This window comes from Anopheles marshallii, chromosome 3 (assembly GCF_943734725.1).
Source record: "Anopheles marshallii chromosome 3, idAnoMarsDA_429_01, whole genome shotgun sequence".
Lineage (NCBI taxonomy): Eukaryota > Metazoa > Arthropoda > Insecta > Diptera > Culicidae > Anopheles > Anopheles marshallii.
Genome location: NC_071327.1, coordinates 1,018,057 through 1,030,211, shown reverse-complemented (window position 1 = coordinate 1,030,211; position 12,155 = coordinate 1,018,057). Strand labels below are relative to the sequence as shown.

Here is a 12,155-nt window from a genome sequence, read left to right as displayed (position 1 = left end):
AACTTAGATTTTAATTGGACTTCACGAAAGAGACCGATCGTCTGATTGTATTGTACAACTCCAGAAAAGGTTCATTTCATCCTCGGACTAGAATAAATTTCTATCACTGCTCTGTAAAGGATAACACCCGAATATTCAACCATGTTCTACATTTATGTTATTAAAGCAGCTCCATGAACGAAGGCTTGCCAAACAGGAGAAACGCCACGGTACTGTACGCCAACATCGACCGGCAACAGAACAATTACAATTGCACTGTTTACTCCGACTCGGTTCCATGATCAACAGCTCCCCCATTTGTAATTAGTAACCATGTCGATGACCATACCCCAGCCACACGGGCTTCGTAATCCCGCACCATTATGCTCCAAATTAAGCAGCGCGAACCGACGACGGGATTCAGCCCTACACCGTCGTGCAGTCAGGTCTCACATTCCATCGCATTTATTCTTCTCTTCCTCACTTCGCACCACCATAATGAGTCATTGGTGGCCCCTTTTTCACTTCAACCAAAGGTTATTCTGCCAGATTTCATCCGTTTGCCATCCACCCTTTACTTCAACCTCGGACGAATGCGTGTTTGGGAGGTTGTGGGTGTCCTTTTTAGGAGTTGACGCGAATGCTAACACTTCATTTACAACCGAACCATTGGCACCGACCACTTAATGCACTCGTGCCGGTGTTGCGTTCGAGTGGTACAGCAGTGCTGCGTCCAAAGTTGTAAGACATCGCTCGGCGAAAGGTAAATAAAACTTTAACTTTATTTAAATATTCCTGCCGGCAACGCGTTCCGAGTGCCCACATTTCATCCGACGCCAAAGTGCCACGTTGGCAAACAGAACGAGCTATGGGCATTAGGGGCAGCGATGCGACCAGGAGTATCGCCGAAAGCGAAGTGACACTGCTACACTGCCGGGTGCCCGGATGATAAGTCTTATGCGTTCGTTAATGGTCAGCTTTAGGTTTCTTTTTTCCATTTATTCCGGACAAAAACTCCAAAGAAGAACGCGTCGCAAACACTTGTCTACAATGTCTAACAGTAAGCCAGTCAGTCAAAATTTAAAATGCCTTTAGTACAAATTTAGTAACGGATAGATATTACCTCAAATTAAAATTAGAAGTATGCAATTCACGGTACTAGAATGATTTGTGAGAGTGAGAGATCAATTAGATATAATAACTTAACACAAAAATAGTAGTTGAATTAGAGTACTATTTCTCGTAAAAGTCGCGTAGTAAAATAAACATTGTGAAGACTTCTTGTTACAATCAAATTAATGGCTTGAGTTAATGACAAATCGTGTTACAGTAGTTAATGCCCAACAGTTTCCAGAGCAAAAGTTTCTCAAGAACATATTAAAGTACTCGATTGCCGATAATAAAGAGACCAAGCAGAACGAGCATTAAAGATTTCTACATAACAAACGAAAAACGAATTGGTACGTTAACGCTTAAGAGTTAATCATAGCAACTGCCACTGATCCACCCTCGGGCAGTTCACCAACTGTTGAGGAATTGTAAAATTATATCACTCCGGCACGGCACGGACTCGATTGAACTCTCCCTCGGGGATGGAGTTTGAAGAAATACAACTACCGTGTAATAAACACGAACGTTTTCATCATCCCACACCACCACCACCACCAAATCGACCAGGATCGTCCCCTCCGTCCCCTGTACGCTGCTCGGAAAGCCCCTGCGGTCAGAGCAGCAACACAGAGACAGCCCGGTAAGGCAAATTAAAATATTTGCAGAATAGCTTTGGGAATTCTCGGGTGGAAGATTTCGCTCCTCCGGTGCCCCGGTGACACGGTCCAAACGGTCGGCATCGATGATGATTTTCCGATCCGCTGTAATGTCAATATTTACGGTTCTGTTTGGCAGTGACTTGACTCGAGTTGTCTCGCCATCCTTCCAAATTGACCGGACGTCAAACCGTTCCACCAATCAGCATTCTCCATCATACTGTCTGTGGTGCCTTGTATTGCTGTGTCTCGTTTTAATGCCAATGTTCTGAGGCCGGCAAAAGAATACGGGTCGTCTGTATCGAAAGGTAAAACGTTCGAGGAAATCCGATTTGCCCTGGCTGCCCCCGATAGTTCGAGACGGTTGTGGTAAATGTTACGAAGAAAAAAAAAACCTTTCCGACTTCTTGTCATCCTTGGGGAGCTATCCCGAAGGACACTTTAGAGAACATGCTATAAGAACAGCTACTGGTCAAAGGACAGGCGGCACATTCGAAACGCTCCGCACCAGCAGGAGAGCGTTAAATGTTTTAAGATTTACAGCTCTAATTACAACCATCCCGCGCCAATGGGAAACGGTACCGAAGGCCTCGAGGTGTGTACGTCACCGAAGAACTGCACCGAAGGAACCATTTCCGGCATACAGTTGCTGAACGCTTGTGCAAACGTCGACCATCTTAGTGTCATCAGCACCGTCGTCTACGATCGACTTAATTACTTCTGGCAGGCTTCCGGGTAGCTGCTGCTGCTGCTGCCGTAAGAACTGCTGCCCTAAGTTTATTGCTAATCTCAAATGTAATCAAAAGTTTACAATGCATTCAACCGGATACATGCATATGTGAAACCGGATGCCCATCCCTGGTTGAGAATGCTCGCGTCATAAACGTTTCAGGTCGAATATTTACAACCCATGGTGTTTAGTGGAATGTGGCGAGCGATTTAAAGGAGTCCGTTTTAGTGCAATTATCGTTTGAAGGGTTCGTTGCCTGTCGTTGAAATATTTCAATCAACTCTTGAAAGTTTTCGTTTTTTTTGGTGCTATTTGTTTGTTTACCTAATTTTAGGCAGTAATTGCTTTTTGTGGTGCTTTAATGCTTGTTTCTAACACTCTTCTCATTGTTTTTCACGTCCTGCTAACTTCTTTTCACCTTCACCGGCGTAGGTTTCTTGTTTGCAAAAGTTTTTGTTTTTTCTGTTGTTTTGCTTTTTGCTTCCTTCCACTGTTCAAACTGTTCGACAAAATACTTTGAAATTGGAAATGAGTTCCTAAGCATTCCCACTACCAACCGGCACCTTCTTTCCGGGTTTTTCGTAAAAGTGTCACAACCAAATCACACACATACAAACGGAAAAAAATATTCGATAGCACACCGAAAAGAGGACTTTTGTTTAGAACTTTCGCACTTTTCCTTCACATCCGGTTCTTTATTTCATTTTCGGCCTCCCCCTTTTGTTTTGGCCCACTCGGCGCGTTTGTTCTTGTTTCGTCAACTGAAACTGCCTGCCGGAGACACACTACGCACCGACGAGGAACTGCGCGGCTCGGGAACGGAACCCCGATTTACCAAGTGACTGCAAACTTTTGACTTTTCTGCAATAAAGCGAAAGAATCAAGTCAAGTGTCTGGGAGAGGAAGCTTGAAATTGAACGGCATCGAATGCGGTGCACATGGATGGCAAGGCATTTTTCCGTAGGTTTTCCTCTTTCGACACGCTTTTCCCAATCTGTTTTTCTGATCCGGGGCATTTTTTTTTTTACTCTCGTTTGGGGTTTTGTTTTCGGCCGCGATTGGAGGTTTTGTTCTGCGAGATTTGTTTGTCAGAGTCTTGCTTTTCGCTTCTCCCTGCTGTTAGCCGCCTTTTCAAGGACATGAAAATTCACTTCTACTCAAATCGCTTTCAAAATGTGTGACTTGAATGATGAGACCCAGCAAACTTCAAAATGCTAACCCTTGAAGGTTTGAAAAAGAAAATGAACGCAAATCAATACAAAACGATCAACACAAATTAAAGATTGCAAATCAATGTTGAGAAAGCAATTGATTCAATTACGAAACGATAAATGATTATTTATAATTGCGTTAATAATACAAAACACATTTCTTCATTTAGTGGTTTTACTCAAAACCAAATTTTTTCCTCAATTTTGTTGCGGAACCAAATCAAACCCCACAAACCGAAACCAAGAAATCATTTCGCAGATGGCATCCCCCGAAACAAAGCCCAAGGAAATGGCTTCTCGTACATGGAATTTAAATGATTCGTACGCAATTGTTTCTCGTGCAAAGCTGGAGGCTTGCAGATGGAGTCGAGACGTAGAAGAAATTTTAGAATGCAACTTATATGGGCCCGGTGTCCGCTAGTCAGAAGCCTGAGACACCAATCATTCTCCAACGATGATAGGCGGGGAGACCCCGAAAGACGTCTGCAAGGGAGGCGCAACAGAAGGAATGAAAAATGTTTATGAGATTTTTTGCGCAACGGTTGCGACGAAGCGGGAGGAAAACAAAAAGTTAAGCCACCCCCCGAAAGGATATCAAATGGCTGTGATGTCGTTTTTTGTAGGATTTATCGAGAATTTCACGTGCCTTGCGTTTGGAGCGAAGCAATGAAATCATGTTTTATTGTTCTTGTACGGTAGGAGCGAAACGTGATTTTTACTTGAAACAAAACAAGGAAAAAAGCTACATACGTCCCCGTTATTATACATGGATTTTTTGAATTTTTGGAAAGCTTTGAAGCCGTGCATGCGTACGTCGGGGAAATATGCGAAATGTTTGGAAGATAAATTATTGCTAAATTTATTTGTTTTAACACCATCACACTGCTTCTGTAAAAATAATTAAGAAGATGATTGCCTATTTCTTTCGCTAGAAGCATTACTGGAAAAAATATGAAGCTCTTTTTCCATCCCTGGATTGGCAAGGACCATCCCCACAAAGACAAACTTTTGATGTCACAGACAATTTTGCCGCCATTACTAGCACTGACCTTGATACTCAAGTGCAGTTGATGCACTTTTCTGCAGCAACGAGACCAACTAACCGGAAGCAGGTCACCAACAGACCGAACGGGAAAAGGACAAAAGCAACAACCTACAACAATTGAAAGACAAAACTAAAAATCGAAAACGGAAGCACAAAAACCCCCTCGCAGTTTGGTGTTTTACTTTTCCACACCACCGGGAACGGAAGCGAACGTACCAGGCGAGTGTTTCACCGCAGCAGGACAGAGCCGCGCGTTTGGCAGCAAATGAGGATGGAGTGTGAAAAATTCATTCAAATTAATTCATTTTATGCGCGCCGTCTGACACTCGTTTCGTTTGTGCTTTTCTTAGCCACGGTGTTTGCGTTTTTCCTATCCGTGGGGTCCAACAACTTTCGGTGACTTGTTTTTCGTCCTTGAGACCAGGACCGGTTCGTTCAACATCCACTGCGTTCGCTTGTTGCTCTTTGTAGCGTTGGTAGAGGTCATTTTCTTTACCCAGAAGTAGTCATGTTTTTCCTCGCGGCTTGTACCGTTCCTTGGCACTCAAAGCCGGAAAGAAAACAACACACATACATCCACAAGTTGCTGGTGGATGTGGCCCGGTAGGTGAGAAATTCCTATTCAAAAGCTTCCCGGTTTTGCGACACAGCTAAAGGTAAGGACAGCGAACATTCCCGTCCACTGGGAGTGTCAGCCGAAAGAGATGAGCAAACGCCATCAGCATAATGATAGCGACGGCCTTTAACGCCAACCGATGTTGCAATCAACGGGCAGCAAATTGTCAGTGGGATGCTGTCAGCGCGCAGTGTGCCAGCGTACAGCCAGGTGTGTTGGTGGCGCAGGACGCATCTAAATTGTTCATCTGCCTGCTGGTACGATTATTGGGGATCGTACCGATCGTACGACCAAAAAGGGTTATGATTGGCTGCAAACAACAGCAACAACGGGTAGAATTTCTTAAAAACAATCTGAAAACCCATGGCACACCTCGATGAATATGCAATGAGCACAGACCGAGCGACGGCAGCACGAATCATCAAGCTGCATAAAGCGACGATTGCGATTATGATAAACTCCAGCACACTAACAAGGCACCACCCGGCCCCAGTAAGAACAGCCCGTGCAGTACCGCGCACTGTTTGCTACTGTCTTCATTTAGGATGATTTGCCCATCCTCCCCCAATTTGGCAAACCGACCCGGAAGCAGCAAAATATTGGGGAACATTACCCATTATCGTCGAGCTCGGGCTCTGCAGTTCTCGCTGAACGAACCGTGTTCGGCCGGGGGAAGCAACCTAATCACTGCAAAGGGTCACACCATTATCTTCATTACCATCCGAAAGGCAATTATTTGATACTGAAGTAATGCCCACGGACGGTTGGACGCGAGATGGTTGGAAAGTTTTATGGAAATAATTTACGCTACGCTTCCTGGCAAATGATCGTATCCTGATCCCGAATCTTGCGGTCTGTTGCGCGATGGCAAAGCCAGCTTCATACGCTCCGTGTGTCGGTAACCTTAATCCTGTACCGCGGTAAAGTGCAACAATGGCACAGCGCCGCCACCTGTTCCACGCCTCTCGACACCGCCACCCAATCGAGCTGGGACGTGTCGAACGGGTCGCGTATACGACGGGTTTCCTCGACGGGTTGCCTTTGCCATTGGAAAAGCCACGATCTCTGTTGACCTTTAGCTTGGCTCACGTTTATGCGGCAGTGTCATGATTTATGCGACCGGATCCGGTACCAGCAAGGCCAGCTCGCTTCACATACAACCACACAAACACACAGTCCCAGCACAGTGAGTTTACAGTGAGTATGCGTGGGTTGCACGACATTGGAGTTCGGTGTCCGGTTCCGCGGCGAAAGTGCACCGGATGCAGAAGGTGCAGAATGGAATGTGAAAACGGGCGTCCGTGGACTGACAGTTGGAAGGGAAATTGGGCTATGGCAGTACGGTGTAGTACTGGATCCGTTTTTCCCACGCCCACGTGCAGTGCTTGTGAGATGCATTCGGTGAATGTGTGGCCGCTCCGGACGACAACGATCGCAAAACGAGAACGAGAATGAGAACAATGCTGTTGCGGCTATGGCCCGGAACCGCGCAGTGCACTATGCGTCCGTCGTGTTAACACTATTGGACATACAACAAAACCTAAAGTAATCTGTATGTTTGGAGAACTTTAAAATATCTATTGAATGTCTTAATATTACGAACCAACAATGGAAAAATTAAACCAACCTAGGCTACAGTCCAGTGATGTTTGAAACGATATTCCTCTTTTAAATGAATAATTAGAGGTTCGTGTGCTGGTAACACATTACGCTGTTAGTACAGCTGTAAGCTTATCCTACCAGTCCTCGTAAAGCCACAAAGACACAATTTCTAACCCAAATAACACAAAGTTGATAATGGAAAGCGCTACCAGGGTACATTGCACGCTAAATAGCACGTTGAATGCGTTCCTCAAAAGCCCATTCTGGTTGTGAGATAATCTTGTAACACTTTGTACCTTTTTGTACATCTTTATATCCGGTCGGATGAATGGCTAGAAGTATATGCTTCCCACTTCCTAACTAATCCCATTTAGAATGATACAGGCATTCAACAGCAATATTAGCATGAAGAAATAAATTGCCAATTTTAAAGCTTTTATGGCAGACAGAAGAATAGTTCGTGACTAAAATGTAAATTATCGACTCGATATGAAGCATTTTGTCAGAGTCGACTTTGTAAGCAAGTGAAATGTACGCCTAAAAGTATGCACGGTTGTAGAAAAACGCCTCGAGTTATGCAATTGTAGGGTTAAGTTCTTCTCGTTATGACCTTTAAACCTGTTTGTTCTCAGTTAGGCTTTATTTTCGAAACTAATGCTTTTCAGGTTGAGGTGGATTATGTTAGACAAATAGTTTATTAATTGATAGACATCCGTGGTGATATATTTAGTATTTTTCACAGCTATTTAAAAAGAATTCACTCAACATTTAACAAAGTAGAGACACTAGGTAGCAGAAAGTCCGGTCTCTTACACTGCAAACCAACAACATTAAAGTCTGGCCGATGCAGATAGGCCTATTAAAATGCATTACAGGTACTGCTTCCTGGTCGCCATACTGCCCGCCAAGTGTAATGTGTGTCAAGGTCCCCAAGGGTAACGATTTGTGCTCTTTATCCATGATCCTTAATCGCATCTTTGAGTCTTGCAACCGTGCACACCGTGCGTAGCAGCTACAGCTTAGCATGCGGCCGGACAGTTGGTAGAGTATCGCGAAACTTTTACCTTCGGATTCATGACGAAAAAAATGAACTGCAAGAAAACTTTAAGCTTTTTACCATCTAGAAGATGCACACGCTTGTGGGTTAAAGAGTTATTCGCAAGGAAACAGTTTAGTATCAAGCTTTATTGTACTATGTATGACTTTTATTAAACTCTAATCGGTGAAGCAGCAGTATTTGCCGATATTTGGCCACGAGCGGTATCATATAGAAGAGTGTTCAATTGAAATATATTGGAATAATTTATGCGTTCCTTTATCCCAGCTCCACCAATAAAGGCGTTGCGACGCAAAAATACATTCTCATACAAGTCCTTAGCATTGCAATAAATTCCAATCCCCTGCCCAGATTCATACGCAACGAACACCTTTTAACACTCGGGGTGCTCAATTGGGATAAAATTGAGGCGTATCTTCAAATGTTAAGAGCCTAATCAAATCAAACATCAATCACAAACGAAAAGGTTGAATCGCGAGGCATTATAGAGAAGCAATTTGAACGATTTTCCTTTTTTTATTGAGGGTACACATTTTTACATCAACATAAACATAAATATTTTATTTTTCATTTTGTTTTATAAAAAGTTCTTGGACCTTTCGTTATTTAAATCGTGAAGCTTTTCGAACAAGACGAATATAACTCATATTTTTCAAACAATGTTGTACTTTCTACCTCGTTTAATCAGATAGCAAAACACCCGTTATGCTTCGAAATCCTCCCTAGTCCTTGGTTCTCTTAATTCATCAAAAAGAACAAACACGAGCAAATAGCCTCGTTTGTTATACGCTCCTTACTGCTTCCACGCTAATGTCAAGTTCTGGTTGAAAAATAAGAATCATTTTTTGCCATTTTGTCTCCCTGACTACCTTCTGACCAAACAGAACTTCACCTCAAGTTATTCCGCGTACCGAAGTGCGGTAAACTTTTTCCTTTGGCTCTAGCCACCAAGATGACCATCGTTAAGACCACCGCTTCAAATCCGGGCTTCCAGGCACGTTTTTTGCGCCACGATTAATTGTACCTAATGAAGCCAACTGTCCCCATGACGGATTAGGGCACTTATTGCAAACAGTAGCAGCAGGGCAGAATATAATTATGCTATTAATTTCCTTCCCTGGTTGGTACCGTTCACAGGCTGTTCCAGATTTTCCCTCCAATAAATTCATAAATAAAAGTGTAATAATAATAAAGGCATTTTTATGTTTATATGAGACAAGTAATATTAAGAGACCTTCTTCCAATGGAATGGATACAAATTCAAATTCCTCGTAAAAAAATGCTCAACTACATTCACCAACTTTCCCCAACATAGTGCATGCAGCGGAAGTAACCTCAATTATATGACTTTCTGTACATAAAAAGGCAAACTAACAACATGTGTGTCAAGCTCTGTTTGAAAGCAATCGGTCGTAAAACTATCTGCCCTTTTCCTTCCTTCTTATTGCTTGTTACCTTCAGATTTTTTACGACTCGCCATCATTGGATAAGTGCTTTACGGGTTTTCCTATTTTACGATGTGTCGATGATAGTAATTTTTGCTAACCCGCTCGAGAACTTTCACTTGCAACAAGTTACCCGTCATAGGTGAGTGCAACTTTCAGCAAACAGTTTTTTTTCTCCTTCGTTCGTGCGTTCTAGCATTTTGCTGCATTGTAGGATAAACGTGCACGTAGTGCTGCTTTTTCAAAACTAACAAGCTTTGACATTCACTTAGTGTGGAGAGGATTTTGAACAGCTTGGCAAAAAATGATGCAGAAACTATACGTTTCGTTTAACTTTACTACATGATTGCCTTTCATACCGGTTGGCAATCTACATTATTCTGCTTCATTTTCATCTTGTAAGCAATATAGTGTTAGCAATATAGCATTTTTAGTTATTAAATTAAAAACGTAATTTCACAGAAATGTTTAAAAAGTAGCCAATGAAATTTACAACATCCGATAAAACACATTCAATTTGTACATCAGGGGTAGGAAGGTGCATCAATAGCGGCAGACACGCGATCGAAGCAGCCGCCGCTGCACAATGACAGCTGATCGCGTCCCGTTTGACAGCTACCCAGCTAACTGTCAATGCAACCCTGTAACGGTCGGCGGCAGTTTAGTTTCGAAATCGGCGGCTGCTTACGGGCTTTCCTGTGTGTGCCGTCAATTCTACGTAGCAAGAGGGACGCGTTGTGTATTCGTAACGGAAAATCAAGTACCGAATGGTGTATCAATGGTAAAAGTGATGGAGTTGTCTCTGGTGGCTCAATTCGATGATCTACGGCGTTCGTGTGATGTGTTACGCGATGGTGCGGCCGAGGTGGAGTTTTTACGCTTTGTCCAGCTGCAGGACGAGTGCCGAATGCAGTGGCTGAAGTCGATCGACGAAGCGAAGCGCCTGCAGCACGAGCTGGATAATGCGCTGCGCATCATTACCAATCTTGAATCGAAGCTGTTTCACGCCCGCAAGCTGCTCGAGACGGAAACGAAGGCCCGTCGACATGCGGAACATGAGCGTGATTCGATGGAACGCAAGATGATGGCCGTCTGTGAGATAGTGCGCAACGAACATACGATCCGAGATGAGACGCGTGAACAGTTGGCCGTGTTTGCGACGGAACCGAGACGCAAATCACGGAATGGACACGGTGCAGACGGGCCAGACCGTGGGGAAATGGCCGGCGGTATAGACAACGACATCAATTCGACCGGATCGTTTCTGGTGGATTTGTCCCTGACGCAGTCGGAGGACGATTTCCTAGAACCGCTCAAAATGCAAGCCAAACGAAAGTCTTGGAAGAAGCACCGCCCATCGTACAACAATAATGTCAGCTTTAAAATGCCACAGGAACCGACGAAGCGCGTGATGGAAATTAATTCCACCTCGAACACGATAGAACCACGCTCCGAGGGTGAAATCATCGCACACGCCAAGATAACCGTCCCGACCGGACTCGACGGTGGACCCATTCAAGCCGAGTCCACCTTCCGCACCATGGCCCCGCAAAGGCTGCCGGCGGTCGTTTCGAGCTGCGCATCGTCCAACTCTACCGCCGCTACCGTGGTGAACGTGCCGGCAGCACCCGAAAGGCAGGAACTTAAGAAAACGGTCATCCAACGTCAGCACGATTTGGTCGGTCGAACGTTCATCGGTGGCGACACGTGCAACCAGTGTCAAGAACGGATTCGTTTCGGTTGCAGCGGCCTGCGGTGTCGCGAATGTAGAGCCGTATTTCACGGATACTGTCGCGAAAAGATATCTGTCCCCTGCGTACCGCAATCACAAACCAAGAATGGCCGTCGCGGTACGGCCAGCACGACGGCTACCAACGGTGGCCCACCAACGCCACAGGTTCCGGGTGCCATTAACAGCCTGGAAGATTACTGTCCTTCGTCGAGCCCTCGCATCCCAGCGCTAATCGTGCATTGTGTAAGCGAGATAGAAAATCGGGGCCTTACCGAGGTCGGCCTATACCGACTGTCCGGATCCGACCGAGAAGTGCGTGCCCTGAAGGAGAAGTTCCTGCGTGGTAAAACCGTTCCCACGCTTGGCCAGATCGACGTGAACGTGCTGTGTAGCTGCATAAAGGATTTTCTGCGCACCCTGCGCGAACCGCTCATCCCTTGCGCTCTTCTCGCCGAGTTCTCGCAGGTTGTATCCGATGGTTCAAGCCCGAACGGTAGCCAGCGAAGACGCGAACAGCTGTGCCAGCTGATTGAACGGCTCCCAGCGCCGAACCGCGATACGCTTGCGTTCCTGATGCTACATTTCCAGCGCGTCGCACAGTCGGAACAGGCCAAGATGCCGATTGACAATTTGTCGCGTGTGTTCGCACCAACCATTGTCGGTTACACGCGGGCCGATCTTGACATGAACGAGATGTGTGCGGAAACGTACGTGCAATTCAGCATCGTGCAGGCCATGCTGCACATCCCCACTGACTACTGGAGCCAATTCATTCAGCCAGCCACCAGCGGTTGGAGCGAGGAGGTCAATAGGAAGGGTGCGACCGTACCTACGCCGAGGCGCGGTTTGGGCGATTTCATGACGCAAGCGCTGGAGAAAGAACGACGCATGGAAACACCGATATTGCGTCGACCCCGCAAGGACAGGAAGTATTACGCGACGCCACCGTACAACAAGACATCGAAAGATTAA

General features: G+C 45.2%; 1 protein-coding gene across 1 annotated transcript; it reads left to right on the top strand.

The window, feature by feature from the left end:
* The first annotated feature begins 10,229 nt into the window (after nucleotides 1–10,229).
* LOC128710928 (rac GTPase-activating protein 1) lies at nucleotides 10,230–12,155 on the top strand. The gene has a single exon (XM_053805793.1). The coding sequence runs from the start codon at nucleotides 10,230–10,232 to the stop codon at nucleotides 12,153–12,155; it is 1,926 nt and encodes a 641-aa protein (XP_053661768.1).